At 47.2% G+C, this 21,170-nt stretch overlaps 1 protein-coding gene across 11 annotated transcripts in view; it reads right to left on the bottom strand.

The window, feature by feature from the left end:
• ABCC8 (ATP binding cassette subfamily C member 8) overlaps positions 1 to 21,170 on the bottom strand; it is a 76,216-nt gene that overhangs the window by 39,471 nt on the left and 15,575 nt on the right. For 9 of the 11 annotated variants that reach the window (XR_004479886.2, XM_033416165.2, XM_049713179.1 and 6 more), the window contains 4 exons: positions 14,028 to 14,192; positions 10,516 to 10,671; positions 5,672 to 5,806; positions 5,180 to 5,342 (listed from right to left, as the gene is read on the bottom strand). Coding sequence is in view for 10 of the 11 variants with exons in the window: in XM_033416165.2 (XP_033272056.1) it covers positions 5,180 to 5,342; positions 5,672 to 5,806; positions 10,516 to 10,671; positions 14,028 to 14,192 (619 nt within the window). In the remaining variant the exon portion in view is untranslated. The remainder of the gene's footprint in view (positions 1 to 5,179; positions 5,343 to 5,671; positions 5,807 to 10,515; positions 10,672 to 14,027; positions 14,193 to 21,170) is intronic. The other 2 variants (XM_033416160.2, XM_033416162.2) reach the window with 2 other exon arrangements.

Here is a 21,170-nt window from a genome sequence, read left to right as displayed (position 1 = left end):
GCTATGCATCAGCAACCCACTGTGGCTGTACCAGCTGGTGGAAGGAAGGGCAGACGCTGAAGTTCAGAGAAGCTGGAGAAGGAAGGGGGACCAGGTCTGGAGGTCTCCTTGTCCCCGCACACTGGCTGTTCTGAGTCAGGGCCTCCGCCTAGGAGGAGACACTCGCCAAGAACAGCCAGGGCCTGGGTTGCGGGGAGGGGCAGGTGCTGGGTGCCCTGTGAATGGGGTTCACAGGCACCATCCTGCCCACCCCACACCTCCATCCGAGCTTGGGGGCTTGTTTTTTGCTTTTCAAAACATAGCATGAGGCCAGTCACATTCATTTGATGTGAACCACCTGACTGTGGCTCGGACCCGAGTGGGAAGAGGGAAGACCCCTGACCACAGAACACTGGAAGAGATGGCAGACCCACCTTTCCTTTAAAATCCTTCAATGCCTCTCCTGCCTCAGGAGAAAACCCAGCACACAAGGTCCTGCATGATCTGGTCTCGTTACCCTCTCCTCACCGTGATATACTCGAGTCTTGAACACACCCGTCATCCTTTTCACCTTTAGGCCTTTGTGCCTGGAACATTCTTCCCTCACTTGGCTGACAAGGGATCCTACGGGCATCGGCAATGGGTTTCACCGAGCACAAGGCTTCCTTGACACCCACCACTCCTAAGATGAGGTTGGGTGCCGCTCTGATGGATTCCACTTTCTGTTCCTGTCACTCACGACACAGCTGCCCGTCTGGCTTCCCTACTAGACTGTGAACAGCCTGCCGCATCCCCCAGGCCTGGCATAGGGCTTGACACATAGTGGGTGCTCAGTAAATATTTATTAGATAAGGGAACGAAAGAAATAAAGGAGGCCAGGGCCAGGTGTGCCCATGAAAGAGAACAGGGGGATTTAGAACTGACCCTGTGGCTCTAACCACAGGCACGGCCCCTGTTCACGGCCTGGTCTCCCACAAGACTGCGAGGGTGAGGACCGTGCAGCCCCCTCTCTAATGTCCAGGGCCTCAGGAGAGTCTAGCACAGAGAGGAGGAACGGGTGCTGCACAAAGGACAGAATGAACTGGCAGCATGTCAACTGGTTGACAGTTAGGGCCTGGGACCCCTGTGTCACCCCTGCAAAGCTTTCCTCAAATTTATGGCTGGACTGGACACCTAGAGCTACGCGGGTTCTGCAAGGAAATAAGGGTTGAATTGGTTTCTAAGGGGAGTGAGCACAGCACTTGCTCGCAGCTTCTCCCCACTTTGTCTTCTGCTCATTGAAACCCTGCCTGTGGCAGGTGCGGCCACGCCTCCTCTTGCACGAAGCTCTGTGTGAACTCTGAGGCCGTGCAAGCTTTCTTCTTCTCTGTTCTCTGCCACTTATTGGCTGAGGACCTCAGAGAGTCCTTTCACCTCCCTGAGCCTCAGTCTTCCATGCTGTAAAATAGGACAATAGTGCTACAAACCTCACAAAGTTGTTCGGAGGGTTAAATGAAGTCAGGCTTGCTGGGCAGCAGCGTGGAGCAGGTCCCCGTGGTCGAGAGCTCCCTGCCACACTGTTTCACGTATGTTAGCTCTGACTTCTTAGCAGACTATAAACTCCTTGAGAACAGGAGCACATCTTTGGTCTCTTGCGTCCCTCCCAGTGGTTAGCACAGGGCAGGGCTCACTTAACGCCCTCTGAGTAACTCACATCTGTTTTTCTTCAAGAGGAAATGCTGATTCTGGATTTTGATGGCAGAGAAACTGTATCATTTCCTTTTCACCCCCTTGCTCTGTCCTGCCATGCACCAGCTCAAGGCTCCACAAACAGGAGCTCTCAGTGATGCCACTGTGAGACCATTAGACAGAGTGTCAGAGGTAACCTTGTCTGCCTGACAGTCTGCCTGGTGTACAATGACCAGACTGAAAGCCCAGCAGGCAGCACCAGGATGGGCCCCATCAGGACACGTGACTCCAGGGCTCCTTTGCGGCCACAGGACCCCATGGCTGGTGCCAGAGGCGAGAATCAAAGATGCCCCATTACCTCAAGCTTAATGACCTGTGTCCTAATTCTGGGTGACAGGGAGCAGAAGGCAGGAAGTCCAGGAGGAAGTAAATGAAAACACACTCAAAGCATATAACTGCAGCCTGGCGGTGCCCTCACTCTAACTCCCTGTCTCTCCCCAACCCACTGCCGACCAACACAAAGAAACCCATCCCAGCAAGGGCAAACACAGAGCAAACAGCACTTGGCTTCCAAAGCTCTCTCTCCCGGAGGGCTCGTCCCCTTCCTCCTCTCTGCCCTCTTCCAGGGACCAGCCTGGGCTGCTCTGTTTATCTCTCTAGGTCACCAAGTACTGGACAGGTGAGGGGCCCTGGGGAGACCCCTGTTTAGCTCCAGAGCCATTGTCATCTCAGCTCTTGCCCCAGGTCCTCCTGGCTCCAGACCCTTCACAAAGCCATGGCTAGTCTTCTGGGGGCCCCACAGGACAAAAAGCACCTACTAGACAGGCTTCGTGGGCTAGCCTGGGAACCTAGGCGTCTTATGATGTTGTTTCCATAGGAAACATGTCCCAGCAGGTTGAAGTTTGGATTGCAGGAAATAAGCATACATCTCTTAGAACCAAAGTAGCTGCCACCTGCCCCCACCTGTGTGACCAGAGGCTGTCCCTACTTTGCTGTCAGGAATCTTGGGGACCCAGTGCTCCCAATTTCCTTACGGCTTCCCTTCCCTCTCTCCCGTCGTAGCAACAGTGAGCCTGCCCTACTCCACCCTGCCACGTTATTGCCGGGAGGGGGAAGACCTCCCCCACCTCAGCAGTCGTTCCCCCGATGGGGTGTCTGGAAGCTAGGTGTCTGTAACTCACGGGTCTGTACACAGCGTGGGGTTACTGTTACCACGACCAGGCTCAGGGGTAAGCAGAGCTGACAGAGAGGCTGAAGAGGGCCTAGGGTATGGACACTGGTTTCTCTGAGCTCCCCAGAGGCTCCCGCCTAATTTCTCCTGTCCTATCAAGTGCTCAGCCCAGGGGTGCCTGGAGGCCACAAGGTCACGGCTGAGGAACCTGGAGTGTCTTGGTGAAGAATCTAGGAAGACTGCCATGCTCATCGCTCCATTCTGAGAAAATCAGCTCTTAGCAGGATTTTCTGCAGAAGGGTGTCATGGCTGGTGCCACGATGGTGGGTGGCCTGGCCACTGGTGCCTGGACCAGGACGCCATGGTCTGACCGGACACAAGGAAGTGCTCAGTGCAAGCCCCACCTTGTGAGAACCTTCAGGTTGGACGCTGGCCACTTGAGCCCACCAGACCCCCTCGCTAGGCAACGTGACTGCCAGGAACACACAGGTGACCTGAGGGACCACCTCATTCTCCATGCACCTCTCTGGGAGACACATCTGGTGCACCCTCCACTGCTGCCCAGCACTGCCATGCCCACAGGTGTGTCTCTTCCTGCCACACCAAGAGAACCAACTTCAGCTGGAGGGGGGTGGTAGTCGTAATGTCTACCTCTCTTAATTTCCTTCCCTATTTCCCACTCCTGTCAGAGCCCATGCTGGGTTGTTTCTCCTCTATTCAGAGACAATAGCCTGAAAATGGTGCCCATTGTGCCCTCAGTTTTCTTCACCCCACTTGGGTTCCTGGCTCTGGGTGGAAAACAGCATGAGGCTGGGAGTCTCAGAGATTCCAGAGGATCTAGTCTGAGCCAAGCCATTAACCTCAGAAGTGACCTCAGGAAGATGCCCCCCTCTGGGCCTCAATTTCCCATCTGTAAAATGGTTCTCCCAACTCACAAAAACATTTTCCATTTATCTCTCCTTGCCACATTCTGTGTAATTTCCACAGATCTATCTTTTTATTCACAAATTCTCTCTTCAGCTATGTTAATTCATTTAACCTGTACACTGAGTTGTTTTTTGTTTCTTTTTTATTTTTTTCTCTCTGGGGGCTTCCTCTTGGCCCTTCCTACCAAAATGCCTCTTAAACTGGACAGATCAGGGAATCAGAATGAGGTTTTCTAGCTGCTAAATATCTACATCCCAATTATGCACTTGGGCAGTAACCACAAAGGGGTGGATCCATGGAACCACTAGACCAACTGTGAGATAAACTTGGGCCAGGACTCCATCCATCACCTGACCTCTATATGCCCACTCTGACCAGGGGGCCAGCTGAATTAATTTCAATAACTAAATTTTTAATTTTTAGATGTTCTTTCGGCTTTCTTTTTGCTGTTTTGCCTTGTGCCTTCCTTTAATTATTTTAACACACTTATTTTGTTGGTTTTATTTTGTTTTGTTTTTTGGCCATGCCATGCAGCTTGTGGGATCTTAGTTCCCTGACCAGGGACCAAACCCCGGTGCTCAGCAGCGAAAACACAGAGTCCTAACCCCTGGACTGCCAGGGAGTTCCCTTAAAGCTCTTATTTTATTATCTCTTTCAGACTATTCTATCATCTCGAGGTATGGAGGAACGAATTCTCCTATTTGCTGACTCTCACTCTGGTGGTACATCTTTTCTGGAGGATTTTTATTTCTTTTTTTTTGGATTTTTATTTCTTTATTATCAGCTCATTGTTTAACATGAGTATTTGCCACTGGAGTCCTATGTTCTCTGGAAAATGGTTTTAATATGCGTGTCTTCTGGGACCATAGGAGTTTTACCAGTTTTGGTCTTTTTTTCTCTATTTTCGGGGCTTGGGGTTCCCAAACCACTTGGTTAATGTAAATTCAGTCCCTACACCTGTGAGTACCTCAAGCTTGAGCTTTTGTTCTTTAAAGAGAAATTTTCTACCTCTCATGGCCCCAGGTAGATGAAAGCTTCCTTAAGGCACTGGCAGCTCAGTCTGACTTATTGAAAAGAAGTCCTCACACTCGGGAGAATTCAAAACTGCTGTTATTTATTCATTTATTGCTGCCTCTCAATAACATATCAACTTAATAAGACATCAAAGACCACATCTATCTTTCTCATCACTGTACCTTGAGGGCCAGCCCAGGGCCCTGCACGTAGCAGGCTCTCAATACGTTTGCTCGACAAATGGCTGAAGAACATTGATTTCTGGCAGCTCTGCTACAAGAGACAGCTTGAGGCTCTCCTGGACGGGATGATCCCCGAAGTCTCCCACTTCTGTCACCCCTACCTCCTCCCCCAGCCCTGGCACCCTATCCTGGCATGTAAGTAGCTGCACACAGGGCTGGCTGGTTGCGGGGGACTCACTGGAGATGGAGGTGTAGACGGCGAAGGCCCTGAGGCTGGTCATCTCCTTCCTGCGGGTCATCTCCACCCGCGTGCGGAAGATGTTCTCCCAGGCGTACAGCTTGAGCAGTTTGATGCCACGCAGCATCTCGTTGGTCTGTTTCAGCCTCTCGTTGGAATACTCCTGCCAGGAGTCACTGAGTCAGAGAAGGGTTTCTTTTGCCCCCATCCCACCCAAGAGGAAGGAGGTGAGTCAATGCCCTCACCATCTTACAGCCTCCGCCCAGCCTCCGTCTCCTCGGGGATGCTCCATTAATCCCATTTCACAAAGAAACCGAGGCCTGGACAGCTGAAGTGACCTGCTTAAGGTCAATCATAGTGTGGATGTGTGTGGGGGGCACTGTTTGGTGACATCTGGGGGAAGAGTGAGGAGACCCACTAATGTAAGGGGAGAGGGAGCAGTATGGGGGAAGGATGGGAAAAGGGGGCGCATGCACACCTACAGATACTTACCAGTGTGCTCCGCTGGGCCTGGGAGAGCTTGGTGGCCACAAAATACTGCACTGGAGCCAGCAGAATGATGACAGCTGCTCCAATTAAGGCACTGATTCCAAGGATGTAGTAAAGGAGAATCACACCCACGATGATCTGAGGGAGGGTCATGGGAATGAATTCCCTTTGATCTGGGGGCTTCCCTGCCAGGGGGTATTGGCACCCCCCTCCCCACCCGGTAACCCAGTGCCCTAAAGTGGGACATGCCTTTGTGTCCAGCTTTCAAAAGTTTCTTGTGGGAAAGAGGAGGAGGTGTTACAAAGCAATTTCAGAAGGAGGGACTAACATGATGGGCTCTCACACAAGCAGAGAATTTCTGGGCTGGTAACTAACTGTATTTATCTGCAAGGCTGGCTGAGGCATTAACTCTCTCCATGTCTACTTTTGCAGATGGAGGTCTAAGAGGTGAGTCTGCACAGTGAGTGACAGCACCTTTTGTTCTATTTGCTGGTTTTCAAGGCTGATGGTTCACTCTCATTGGAAAAAAGTGATACGTAAGCAAAGGAGCAAAATAGCTGTATCCATGCCAGACAAAACCAGTCCAGGGTCTAAGAGTTTACTTTTCATCCTTATGCTCCTGGTGTCTTTAATTTTTAGTGAATCTGGTAGGCATCCTCTAAAAAGAGAATTCATTCTGTTTCTAGCTTTATGTAAATGACAGCTGGCTTCTGAATATTTATGAGAAGTATAAATTACTCTTGCCAGCCCCCAAAGCATCACGATGACAACTTCTCAGGTCGCCTTCAAAGGCAGACGCTTCTAAACTCAGGACTTATTCTAGAGGAACAGATGTGCTGCTTCCTTAAAAGAAAACAAAAGTGTGTCTGGGTTGGCCCTGCACTCCCTGAGCCCTACACCAAATTGGCACTAGGCTCCTGCACCATCTCAAGGGCCAAAGAGCGGGCGGGTGGCTCTGTTGTGTCTATTAGTTAGAGAATGCCTCCTGCATTAGCAGGTTCCTAGGGGGCAGGTAAGTGACCCCTTTACCACCTGCCTCCCAGTGTTTAACTGATGTTAAATGCTGGCATGGATGGGCAGAGGAGCACATTAGGAGATGAAAAACCTTCCTACTCTTGCTGGCCCCCACTCCCATCATCCCTCTGGAAAACTATCCCTGGCCTCCACTCTTTCCATTAGTTGTCCTCATTTGGAGGCAGTCGGGGTGTTGTTTAGCAACTTGGGTAGAGCAGGATACCAGGGAAGCTCTCAGACCACTGCCAGAGTCACCGCCAGGGCCCCGGCTGGGGGGTCGGTGTCTGCACGCCCACCACCTCCAAGGCTGGCAGCTGCTGGGGCAAGAGCTGGGCATGTGACAACTTCTACTGCCACCAGCCTCCTCCTCACACTTCAGCCACCCTTTGTCACGCTCCCCAGACCCTTCTGCCCCCTCTGCCCTTCTGCAGGGGTCTGAATGGACCCTGTGAGAGAACATACCAGAAATCAGGGATTCTGAGTGTGCAAAGCAAGTGTGGGGAATAAAAGGACTATTTTATCTCCTAGTCTCAGGCTAGGAAAGCAATCTCGTGTAGTGGTGGGGAGATCACAGTCCCAGGAGTCTGCAGCCGAGTTTGAATGCAGTCCCAGCATTTACTGGCAGTGCAATCTTGCATCTCAGCATCTTCATTTTTAAAATGGTAATTTTAATTGCCGCCTTAGCAGGACTGTTGTGAAGATTAAATGAACATATATATGATAAGAACCTAGAATAGTGCCTGACACTTAGCTGGAGACAAGGTGGCTGACCTTTTTTTAAAGATCTTTTTTTGATGTGGACCATTTTTAAAGTCTTTACTGAATTTGTTACAATATTGCTTCTGTTGTTTATGTTTTGGTTTTTTGGCTGCCAAGCATATAGGATCTTAGCTCCCCCACCAGGGATCGCAGGGATCGAACCAGTACCCCCTGCAGTGGAAGGCAAAGTCTTAACTACTGGGCCACCAGAGAAGTCCCTGACCCTCCTTCTTAAAAACAAACAAACAAGCCTCATGGGATCTCTGTCACTAGGGAACCACAGAAAGGCGATACCTGGGTATGGTGCTCCTACCAGCTCACTGTGTGGCCCAGGGTAAGGTCCCTGCCCTCTCTGGGCCTCTGATGCCCATGGCATGAGGAAGCACAGAGGTCCCCACTCTGGCCAAGATCTTTGACACGGCTGTCAATAAGCTTCAGGGGGCCCGCAAAGCCCCTTAAATTGTAGGCAAAATGTGTGAATGCACATTTGTTTTTCTGAGAAGAAAGTTTCATGAGGTTTTCAAAAGTAGATGTAGATCAGTGGTTGCTTAGAGCTGGGGGCAGGGATGAGGAGTGACTGCCAGGGGATGTCGGTTTCTTCTTGGGGTGATGAAAGTGTTCTAAAATTGTGCTGATGTTGCACAACTCTGTAAACATGCAAAAGTGAATTGTACACTTTAAATGGGTGAATTATATCTCAATAAAACTGTTATTTAAAAAAGTATATGTGAATAAAAAAGATTACAAATCAGGGTGAGCCCCTGGGGACAAAGGAACAGGGGCTCCTGAGCTAATTTCAATACCATCAAAAGCCTCATGTGCCCTGTGGCCAACCAGGCTCCACATGGAATCCTGACCTGGTCGAAGGAATTGTATCAATTCCGGTGGTAACACTGTGTCTTGAGGCTGGTCAAAGCTATAAGGGCAAAGGTACAGTCTTTGAGGAATTAAAACAGAAAATCAAATGATACTTCATGATAAATAAGGAAATGTAAGTACTTTGTGGAGGTAAAAATTCTTACCTAATCTCCCCCCCATCCCCCACCCCCACCCCCAACCCCGGTGTTGTGAGAGTTAATTACACAAGTGAGACAGGCTGGGCAGGCCAGGCACAGGGCAGGGGCTATCAGCTATTAGTTTTGTTAGCAATGGTACATGTGCAACAAACACTATTAATGATAGTAACCAGGGACTTCCCTGGTGGCGCAGTGGTTAAGAATCCGCCTGCCAATTCAGGGGACATGGGTTCGAGCCCCGGTCCGGGAAGATCCCACATGCCATGGAGCAACTAAGCCCGTGCCCCACAACTACTGAGCCTGCGCTCTAGAGCCCATGAGCCACAGCTACTGAGCCCGTGTGCCGCAACTACTGAAGCCCGTGCGCCGCAACTACTGAAGCCCATGCACCGCAACTACTGAAGCCCGTGCGCCTAGAGCCCGTGCTCTGCAACAAGAGAAGCCACTGCAATGAGAAGCCCCGCACACCGCAACGAAGAGTAGCCCCTGCTCACCGCAACTAGAGAAAGCCCACGCGCAGCAATGAAGACGCAATGCAGCCAAAAAAATAAAAATAAAAATAAATAAATAAATAAATAAAATTTAAAAAATAAAATAATAGTAACCATAACAATGCAGCAGGTCTGGTGGACAAAATCTTCCAAAACGGGTTGTTCAAGGAAACACAAGAGAAACGACAAAAGGCTGTGACTATTAGATGAGCTCTCCGGGCCCTTCTATAGTTTCTGTAGTCACTGATCCATCTTGGCAGAGTGGAGGGGGGCACAGGGATCTGGGTGTTGGTCAGTGGTAATAGGGAATGGTGTATATGGCTGTTCCCATAAAAAGGACCATCAGATTTCCTGCCCTACATCCAATCTTGTCTAGCTGCCTCCCTATGCAAGCCTCTCCTTCTGTTTTTCTTTAGTGTCTCTTACATATAAGCTTTACAGGTAAGGAAGACCAATATACATCACTTTAGATTAAGGTTTATGGAATCTACATCCCAAGAAGCAATGGATTCTGGATTGGTAAAGTTCTTACATCAAAGTGAGCAAGTTAGAGAGCTGTGATGTTTACTTAGTGACCACTCTATGCCAGGCACTGTGCTTGGTGCTTTGCTTACATTACCTAATTGAATCATCAGAACACCTCCAGAGGGTAGGAATCATCCTCTTTTCCCAGATGAGGAAACCGAGGCTCAGATAGGTTAAGGACTTGAATCAGCCTGCCTCACCCAAGTCCAGACACTTTCTGCTATACCAGGCATCCCCTGTGAAGCCTGCAGGCCCTCTGGGAATGGATCTTGGATTTCAGTTTCTGGCCTGAGCACCAGAGTGAAGATTCATCTTCAGGCACACGGCAGGAGTCACAGACTCTGTGGTGGAAGAGCTCCAGATGGGAGATGGAGCAGATGAGGCCAGGAGTCAGGTAAACCATGCCGGGGATTCTCATTCTACTGTTGGGGGAGAATGTGCCTCCTCCAGAGCCAGTCCCAAAAGTTGCCTGGCTTTAGGAAATGCCATGTTTTAGATTTCCAAAATTAACACGGGTTTATTGGAGAATTTAGAAACGCATAAACAAAATAAAAATCGCTTGTAATCCCACCACGAGGACTTTCAGTTCTTTTTTTTCCTGTGTGAATCTGTACAAATATATACATGTGTATATCCCAATTTAGCAGGAAGCACACTGTGAATACTATTTTTAACTTACTCTTTTTGCTTAAAAATACATCGTGAACACTTTTCAACGTAATTAAGTACTCTGCTATAACATAACTTTTAATGTCTGTGAAAGTGTTCCACACATGATTATTCTATACATTTTTTTTAAGGTTGGCTACATTTTAAAAGTCTTAGTGACACTGCCTTCTCTGATCATCAAGAGAGATGGCTAGACCACTTGCAGAATATAAGACAGTATAGACACCCAGGCATACACTCCATGGAGACCCCAAGGGGATAGAAGGTACAGTCAAACAAGGAATGGAAGATGGTGAGCTTCTGGCCACTGGGCATGTACCAGCGGATTCTGGTTTTGTGTCCCCCAATCCCCAACAAAGCACACATTCCTTACCTGTACTGGCATAGCCCAGAGGTTTGGGCACAAGAAGAAAAACCACATGAGCTGGTTGGTGTCGATGGCTACCAGGTTACAGATCTGCCCGGCAGTCATTTCCCCCATGGATAGGTTGGAGGTGGACAGGTGCATAATTTTATTGTAAATTTTGGTCTGGAAATGAGAGCAGAGTGTTTCACATTTGTCATCATCAACATCCTAATCACCACCCCAGATGCCATGTGTCTCTAAAGTGCCAGGGGCTTCTCAGACATTCCCCCATGGAGCCCCAGAGCAGCTCTGTAAAGGGCACTGCATGATTGTTCCAGTTTTACAAATGGAGTAACTAAGGCTCAGAGAGGTAAAGGGCATTGACTATAGTTCAAGCAAGTCAGAGAGGCAGCATTCGCGTGAGGAATCTGTGCTAGCATGGCAAGCTACTTCCCCAGCAAGCAAGGCCTTTCCCTTGGAGACAGGACTTAATTAGCTTTTAAATCTTAAAAGCAGATTTTCACGTCCAGTTGTATTCTTGATTTACCGGAGGTCCGTGGAGAACACACTTTAGAGCCATAAAAATGACGAAGGGTGGCAGCCATCTGTTTTAATGCGGCTTCTTCACCCGGGAAAGGGGGTATGCTCTGGGGCCAAGTCCTGTCTTAATTGAGCCTTTAAATAAAACAAGGATTCAGCCTGGGAAGGTCTTATGTGAGACAAATGCTTGTGTCGATCAGCCCCAGCACCTTCCGGAGTCTGGCCACCCCAAGGACCTTGTTCTCCTTCCCCAGGGTAGATGGGGAGCAGCCATGGCAATGGCTCCCTGTGAACTCCGAACCTAAAAGCTCTATGTGCACGGTGACTGTGCCTCCCAGAAAGATGGCAATTGTCAGGCTCCGTGCCCTTAAACAAGGAAAAATGCGTTCCCTTTAGGGATGCCTGCTCTTGAATGAAATTCTACTGTGCATTCTGTTGCAAGGTGGATTCCCAGCCCTTAATTCATCTTTTGTGCAAACCCAGGCTTTTTCATGGGTCAGGTCTGCTTAAAGCATGAACCTGTTCTGTCTTTTACGAGTTTATATATACCATGGGTAAGGTTTAATATAATGGCAATGACATTTTTTGACAGATCTATGCTCATCCTAAGTTATGTGCAATCAGTCTTTAAAGAATAATAATAAATCTAGTTTCAGTGAAGTAGGAACATACAGTAAACTATCAAATAAAGCATTATTAAGACCAGGATATAGAGAATTACATGACCGAAACCTGGTATATGTCAAAAATTATATATAATACAGGAATCTTGCTTCATAACTTTTCATGCAAGAACCGTCGTTGTTCTCAAACTCATGAAGACATAAACCCTTATCTATAGATTTCTGTAAATCTCTGAAAGGAAGAAGTTTTTCTCTAATTTGCTCCCGTAATTAATGCCAGCATTTTCTTTCGGGGACATAATGAATTCGTGCAAAAGATTCAGACAGTTTAATAAAAATGATTACATGCTAATACATTAAAAAACCATATTTGGCTTTTTTAGTATAATTGGAAAATATTGGGCTAGTGTGTGATTTATGACAGAAATAGAAAGTAGATTTCATTACAAAACTGCTTGACTATGAAATTGGCTGCTGTTTGTGGTGATACATGCCTGCCTGTCACTGGAGGGGTCTGGACAGAGTTTGGGATTTTAGAGAGGTTTTCTGAACTAGCAATAGCTTGGTTCTCCTAGATCTGAACCCCTATGAGTCTTAGAGGGTCTTAGATTTTCCTGGGATCTTTCTACCTTTCTCACTTGATGACATTCATGAGGAAATGAAAAACCACTGGAGATGGACAGCTTCCCAAGCTGTGCACTATACAACTCCAGGGGGCGCCACTCACATGGACTATACCAAGATAACCAGCGTTTGGACCCAGACACAGTCTCCAGCCCAGGCTCTACCCTTCTCTTCTCAGTTCCTTTTCTGCAATGCCTCTGATCCTGGCTCCCAGAGGACCAATCAATGTTCATGATTCTGAGAAACATTTCTGAAGAATGAGCTGGCTTTGGGATTTAGTCACAATTTCCTAGTGTTCTACTGACTTCATGGGAATTGCTGGGTATGGCAGAATCTGCCAGCTGTCCCCCACTATCCATTCTCTTCTTTCTGTAAGAAGAATTTCTAGCAGGGCATATATGGCTGTCAAGAATAAAGACCAGGGACTTCCCTGATGGCCCAGTGGTTAGGACTCCACACTTCCACTGCAGGGGGCATAGGTTTGATCCCTGGTTGGGAAACTAAGATCCCACGTGCCGTGTGGTGTGGCCAAAAAAAAAAAAAAAGAAAGAAAAGAAAAAGAATAAAGACCACACTTTCTAGCCTCTCTAGGTATAGCCACGTGGCCAATTTCTCCCCAGTGGGATGGGAGAGGATCTGTGCAACTTCCGCATCATGATTTGAAAAGACATTAGGCCTTCCTATTGTCCCATCTTTCTTCTTGTCGGTTTAAATGTAGACACGATAGTGGCAATTTCAGTAGTCACATTAAACCATGAGACAAAGTCATGTAAGAAGGCTGGCAAAGCAACATTACAGAAGGAGCCAAGGTCTCTGATGATTGTATAGCTGCCGCATCAGCCCTGACTAAATGTGCAAAACAAACTTTTATCCTATTTAAACCACTATCACACTGGGTCTCTCCATTCCAACAGTGGAACCAAAATTCTAATGAAAACACTGGGGCTTGGGGCTTCCCTGGTGGCACAGTGGTTGAGAGTCCGCCTGCCGATGCAGGGGACACGGGTTCGTGCCCCGGTCCGGGAAGATTCCACATGCCGTGGAGCAGCTGGGCCTGTGAGCCATGGCCGCTGAGCCTGTGCATCTGGAGCCTGTGCTCCGCAATGGGAGAGGCCACAACAGTGAGAGGCCCGCGTACCGCAAAAAAAACAAAAAATGAAAAACACTGGGGCTCATCACCACCTTGCCTAATGGGGCCCTGAATCCTTCCTGACCTTGACCATCTTTTCAACCGACTCTGAGAAGGAAGCCACAGCAGACAGGAACAAGAACCTAGACCCAGGGACTTACCAGGCCGGGTACGTCTCTCTCGTCACGACCCAAGATTTAAGAGTTCAAATAGATCTTACAGTCTATCTAGTCTTGGTATGTCAAACATGCTTCTTTGTAACCAAAGAAGACTGTCTGGTAACAGAGCCCTGGAACAATATTTATAGACGGATTCTTAGGCTGCACTTGCATTCAGCAGGAAAAAGTGCTGTGACTGATTAGTGATGTCCGTCCCATTCAAGGCTGAGCAGTTGACATCTCAGATCTAGTCCAAGGCAGAACTAGGGCTAGAACTACTACATTTCCCAAGACCAGCCCAAGGCACTCTCCACTATGTCACACTGCCTTGTCAATGGTTATTGTTTCAAAACACTGTTAAAGGGTAACAAGAAAATAAATTCACAGCAGAATCATTCTTGAGTGTCCGTGAGGACAAATAATGCAGTTCTTATTGTTTAGTGAAAAGAATAATCATTCAAGTACCTGTATTGCTCCTCTCAAGTTAATTCCAGTTTCAATGGCGACATAGTAGGATGCTTGCAGAAATGTCCTTTGCAGTAGGAGGGCAAGGAACAGAAGCACGGCTAAGACGTAGGCATTAGCAAGGAACTCTTGGGATGAGACAAAGTAAACCCCGAGAAATTGTGTCTGTTGGAAAGAGAAATTCAGAGGTGGCAGTCGTGGCCAGCAAAATGACTGCCATTGGTACCTGTTACTGGGCCATAGAGGCCATTATTATAGGACCCTCCATGCTTGCAAGCCTTGGGCAACTGTTTATGAGTGAAAAATCAGACTAGCATTCTTCTAACTACAGGGAGGGTTGCCTATACTCTCTCCATCAATAAACTTAGGTGAACAGAATGTGGCCCAGTTCTAACCTCATGCCCATAAATATGACTCTCAGCTTTTTGGCCACCAGGCCAGGGGAGCTCACTCTGAATAGGACAAGAATAAATAGAGCAAATCACAGAGCAGCCAAAACTAGAACTGCTAGAACAGATCCCACGACGTGTGTTCTCTGCTACAAAAACTGAATCAGCTGAGGCCTTGTCCCACATTCACCAACAGCGTGCACTATAGAAACTTCTGGGAAGAAAGACCAGCAGAAAACATGGCAGTAGTGCTCCCAGGCAAGAGATGGGAACTCATTGCCTATAATTGACTATTTCAGACCCAAGCGCCCCAGCCTTGTGGGCTCCTGGGACCTCCTTTTAAATGTAAGGCTTCCTGCACCTCCAGCAAGATCTCAGATGATAAGTAGTGGGGGAAAAAAACCCCAAACACCTTGACTTCATTGCTAAAGATACCAGGGAACAACAGCATGTGTTTCTAAATTCATCATCAACAGCTCCTGGGAAAACTTTGATCTTGATTAAGTCCATCGCTCCCCAGCAGAGCCACATCAGTGTTTCCATGAAGACATAGCTCTCCCCTTCCGGAGACTCTGCCCTGAACTTTGCAAGTGATTTGGAAGGGTGTGGGAATTGCTGCTGCGGGATAAAGAGTGGTGGGAACAAAGTGCTGAGAAGGAGCCTGATGGCATGTCCACACCAGAGCAGGCTGAAAGGGTCAGGATTCTAAGCGGAGTCCTTCCTGTTCCTAGAGTCAGAAATTCCTACATCCTGGATACAGGCCTTTCTGATGGTAGAGAAGATCTTGTCTCTTGGTTCAACAGGCCCCTTTAACCAGCTCTCACAGCTCCATGGAGCCGGTCCTGGTTACAACTGTATGGCCCTTCCTCTGTGGCATGGGGTCTCTCCCTTTTGGGGACAGCAGGAAGCAGATATAGGGAGAAGTGAGGTCTCTTAGAAGGGGGTCCTACTGACGCCTGAAGCCCCTGACTCTGTCTCATTTGTCAAAGTACAACAGGAAAAGGGAGAAGGGAGAAGTGAGAGGGTGGGGATGGCTGGAAGCAGCAAAATGGACCTTAAAACTAGGCCACATGGCTTAAGAACCTGACCTTACAGGGAAGCAAGGGGCAGGATACAATATTTACCAGGTGCAATGCTCACAACACGTAATGAGAAGAGTACCATTATTAGCCCAATTTTACACATGAGGAAATGGAGTTTCAGCATGGTTAAGTGGCTGGCCCAAGGTCACATGCTGATAAAGGAAAACAACACGTGAACATGAACCTGTATGATGCCAAAATCACTACCGTAGATCCACTACTTAAGTCTCATCCAGTCTTTTGACCTTGAGTCTCCTACTGTCAGCTACAAGCTTGTGACTTGTGGGGGACTGAAAGATGCCCACCTGCATGGTTCTGGGTCACAAATGTAGTCATCCGGGCTTGGGAAAAACCTGGTCCTGTGTAACATGCCTTGGAATTCTTCTGTTCTACCAGCCTCTGTAGAGACCCAGCTCTGGAGAATAGAGTCCATTATTTTAAAGCCACAAAGCACATCATGGGGGTTTATCCCAAAGGAAATAATTTAACATAAGGAAAGAGCTGTATGTGCAAAGAGGTACTATCTCTGGATTATAGCAGGGGAGAGTGCAAAAAATCCATGTAAATATCTAACCACAGGGAATGGGTAAGTATATTAGGAGACTCATGGGAACGTTATGCCACCAAGAACACCAGTTCCCACGAAAGCTCTCGAGCAGCATGGAATGGCGCTCATTCACTGTGCCACAATGATCAGAAAGCACATACGCTGGGGAATGAGGGCTAGAAAAATCAACCGGTCTCATTGGTTAGGCTATGGGCGCTATTTATTAAATGCACTCATCCGTATTTGTACATTTTTCACAAAGCAACAAATTCTCATTTTTCAGATCTAAAGGCAAAGCCTTGACCCCTTCCCCTAACAACACACACACCCTAGGGTCAGAAATAATATTTATTTGGATCAAGAATTTTGTGACCTGTTAAAATGAAAATCTGCTTGCAGGTATAAGTCATTGATTGGGTCATTATTTGATCTCTCTTCAAAGAGACAGCGTAAAAGAAATGGAGGTCAGAATCGCTACATTTTGATGAAGAAGTGGGTTCTAGACTAGCCAAAGAGGGCTAGGATGCTGCCCAAGGAAGGCAGGCCCTGGGAAGCTTCAAATGGCTGTGAGAGCACCGGCATTGCCCAGCACCTTGAAGACTGGAGAGAAAAGGCCAAGGACTTACAACTTGACATTTGGCGGGTGGTAAATGCTTTGGAAGATCAGATGTCCTTGTCTCACATTTTCACAAGCTCTCAGGGAGGAAATTGTGTTTGTTTCCAGGGGTTTCCTCAGTAGCGCTCAATAAATATATTTTAAATTAATCAATGCATATGATCTTCATCCCCCATCTACTCTTTATAGAAGCTATACATTTCCCCATTTTACAGTCGAGCCAACAGAGGCCTGCAGAATGTAAGTGACTGCTGAAGAGCGCAGAGGGAGTTTGTTGCAGAGGTAGGCCTAGCACCCAGGACTCTACAGGTCTGATTCCCATCGCCCCTGCCTGGCCAGAGGTATGACTGGAAAGCCTCCTTTCCCTTGTTCTCTGGAGCTTAAAGGGGAGGGGGACACTTGGGATCTTGCTTCCAATTTTGGCAAGGGCCATAAAGTGAATTGCTTGTAGGTCCCAGTTCTGGGAGGCCCTGGGTAAAAACACTGAGAACTGTCTTTGACCACTCACAGACCAAGGCACCCAGCCATCCATCCACAACCATTTGACATTGTGGTTTAGAGCTTAGACTTTGAGGTTAGCCATATCTGAGTTTGAATTCTGACTCATTAGGTTAGCTACTGTGTCCTTAGTAAGTTCCTCAACCTCTCTGAGCTTCAGTTTCCTTACCTGTAAAATGAGGCCATTAAGGGTTTCTACTTCAGAGAGTTGTTATGAGAATCCAATGTAACAATGTAGGTAAAAAATTTTTTTAGTAAGGGTAAGCAGTAACAGTAACATCTGCATTATTCATTGAAGAATAATTTCTCCTGTGCCTCCTGGGTGTCAGGCACGGAGCTGGGCACATAGAGGTCAGACAACACAGGTCCTGTCTTAGGAGACTCAGGGTCAAGTTGAGGAAAAAGAAAAGGGGTGCTTTGATGGTGCAAGCATAGGATATTATGGGAGCACAGAAGAGGAGCATCTAATTCAACCAGAGGAAGGCTTCCTGGAGGAGGTGACATTGGAGATGCATCTTGGCAGCTGAGAGGGGTTAGTGATGCACACCAGACCAGAGCAGCTCATGGGCATTGTTGTAAAGAGACCAACCCACACGCTGACATCACAAAATCATAGAAATGGATATAAGTTCTCAAAGTACCCACAGTGATAGCCACAAATATAGGCGTCCAAATGGGGACACAGATATACACAGAAAGAGACATACCAAGAGACACAGGGACAAACAGAAGGAACATACGCATACACTCATAAGCAGGTCTCAGGAGAACTCATTCAGAAACAACACACACTCACTAACCTACACATGACTCCCACTGAGGTTTAGAGGCCATTCGAAGCTTTGGCCCTGAGATCAAACCCAGACTATTCTTTTTTTCTCTACTCAGCTCACAGCCTAGAGCAGTGCTGGCAGGTTTCAGATGCCAGCAGTTCTTTATAAATCCTTGCCCGCCTGACAGATCGGAGGCATTCATGGCAGGTGACAGATTGCTGGAGGGGGTTGGGTGAGAGAGGGGGCTGGAAAGAGATCTATTGTGGGCTGTGCACAGCCTGGGTCCCAGCTTTCCTTGGGGAGTGGCAGGGGGACAGGAGTGTCAAAGATCTAGCAAGCTATATGACACTTCCAACAATAAAAGAAGAGATAAGAAATGCTTGTCCTTGAAGATGCCAAGGGCGGTATGATTCTTGCCAACTGTGAGTATCCTGGCAAGGGAAGAGAGGACAGGGCAGCCACTGATAATAAAGTAAACAATGGGTGCCTGGCTGTGCTGACTGCAGCAGGATGGATTCAGGCTGAGCAGAAAGAAGGGCTTTCTCACTGAGAGGGCTGTTAAACATTGTGACGTGTAGCTAGAGAGCTTCCTTCTTTGTTCAAAAAGACCAGAATAGCACCTGTCTCTCTGGGTTAGAGCTGCCTGCCGGGAGGCAGTGGGGTGAACCAAGTAACTTTTTTTTTTTTTTTCTTTTTTGCAGTACGCGGGCCTCTCACTGTTGTGGCCTCCCCCGTTTTAGAGCACAGGCTCCAGATGCACAGGCTCAGCGGCCATGGCTCACGGGCCCAGCTGCTCCGCGGCATGTGGGATCTTCCCGGACCGGGGCACGAACCCGTGTCCCCTGTATAGGCAGGTGGACTCTCAACCACTGCGCCACCAAGGAAGCCCTGAAGTAACTTTAATAAATGACCCCTTTCCCCCACTTTCTGGGCCCAGAAGCCCAAATGAGAATTAAGCCATATCCCAAGTAACCACACGATTGAGGACTCTTTGTTGCTGACGCTGGAGACTATATTTACTTTCAACTCTCGTTTCTATGTCTGTAATTTGCTGATTGTATTTGGGCTGCAGGGAACAAATATTAAATTTGATAAGGCCTGCTGCCACTGAGGCAGTGCCATCTGTCTCGGTGATTTGTGTGCCAACAAGTAACTGAGACAAGAGCGTTCCAATGAGAGGGCAGCAAATCCCAGGGTTTGTGTATAAACAAAGAGAAAAGAGAAGGCAAAGCTAACATTCAGATGAATTAATATTCTAAGTGTTGTTCTCACCATCTCTTTGACACATCCGCCGTCAGAGTTCTTAGGAGACTGGCATAAGAGTTTTGGGAAACATAGGAAGGAGAAGACGATGTGGACAAGCTAATAAGGGCTCTGGCTGGTGTCACTTCCCCCTAATATTAACAATTGGCTCCATGCTGCTGCAGTTTTATCAATATGGAGTATTTAGGGGTCACCTAAGGTCAGACTGAACCTGAAGGTGACACTCCTGCGGACAAGAGAAGCAGTCTCCTTCCCCCTCTTTTGAGGGCAAATAAAGTTCAGCGGCTCAAAAGCCACTGAAGTCTAAATAAGCAAAAAGTCTTCGAAGTTTTTTTTTTTTTTAGGCTTTCTCAAGTTTCTTTTTTAAGAAATTGATACATTATTTAAGCATTTTCTAAAAGCATAAAAATTGTGAAGTACAGTAAAATTTTCATAAAATTTATTTCAAAGTTAATAGTCCTCACATTCTTGATTGAACAAGAAATCTACCCATCTTAGCCTAGCCAACTCCTATGCATCTGTCAAGGTCCCATTCAAATACCCTCTCCTCTACGAAGCTGTCATGATCACTGGCTGAGTTAGTCACTCCTTCTTCCCTTAGTTCCTTGTATCTACTTCCGAGTAGTAGTATTTAACACATGGTATAAAAATATTTTATTTAGATTTCTCTCTCCTCCATTGGGTTTCACAATCCTTGGAGCCAGCGGTGATGGCTTGATAATAATAATCAATTTAGCATCATGATTGTAAATGCCCAGACTATGGAGTGAAAGAGACTTGGTTTCAAATCCTGACTCTGTCACTAACTAGCTGAGAGACCCTAGGGAAAGTTACTTAACCTCTTTGAGCCTCAAGTTCCTCATCTGTAGAATGGGAATTAAAATACCTACCTTATAAGTTGTATGGTTATGTGAATTATATCTCAATAAAACTGTTACAAAAAAAACTTACCCTAAAGGGCTGTTTTAGGGATTAAATGAGATAGCAAATGGATAACTTCTGCACACAGCCAGGCATGTATTAAGCAGTCAATAAATGGTTGTTACTATTGTTAATCTCCTCATCGTAACCATTGCCTCTATACTCTGACAGTCTAACCCAGGTCTGGCACATGGTAGGGTTCAATAATCATTTGCTGGGCTTCCCTGGTGGTGCAGTGGTTGGGGGTCTGCCTGCCGATGCAGGGGACATGGGTTCGTGCCCCGGTCTGGGAAGATCCCACATGCCGCAGAGCAGCTGGGCCCATGAGCCATGGCCGCTGAGACTGCGCGTCCGGAGCCTGTGCTCCGCAACGGGAGAGGCCACAGCAGTGAGAGGCCCGTGTACCGAAAAAAAAAAAAAATCATTTGCTGAGTAAATCAGACAAACAGACTTGGAGTGTCTCATATTCCCGGACAAAAGTACTCAGCTGATTAATTATACCTCTGGAAAAAATTCATATGAACCTCCTGAGGATTAAATGGTATCTGCAATTTTGTGGCCCACGAGATGAATAACATTACACAAGGGAGAGTCGTAAATTAGTAGTCAGATCCCTAATTAGTAATTCCCTGGATCATTTTTGGACTGTCTATTTGTGGTTAAAAGGTTATAATGATGTTCTGCTGGGAAAATAAGACTCTGAATTTTATTAGAGGTGAAAAGTTTTCCGCTTCGTGACCATCTAAACCTAAGTGGCAGCAAAGAAACAGATGGAAGAATTAAGTACTCCACCCTCACCCCCAGAGTGGATGTTATTGCCCCAAGGAAGGAAACTAAACCCCAGAAAGATTTTTCTGTCGCTGTTGTCCGACAAATTTCAGTCTATAGCATCTTTAGAGCTGGAAAGGCCATTGGATATCATCTAGTCCAATGGGCTTCAAGTATTTTTAAGACATGGAACTCTTTTTAAAAAAGAAATTTTAATGGGCAAGTCTAACATATTAATAAAACTGGGGCAGCTTTTAATAAAATTTGTAGTGGAGGGAGAAAAAGC

This window comes from Orcinus orca, chromosome 8, assembly GCF_937001465.1.
Source record: "Orcinus orca chromosome 8, mOrcOrc1.1, whole genome shotgun sequence".
Lineage (NCBI taxonomy): Eukaryota > Metazoa > Chordata > Mammalia > Artiodactyla > Delphinidae > Orcinus > Orcinus orca.
The sequence above is the reverse complement of the archived record's forward strand: the minus strand, read 5'-3'. Positions and strand labels throughout refer to the sequence as shown.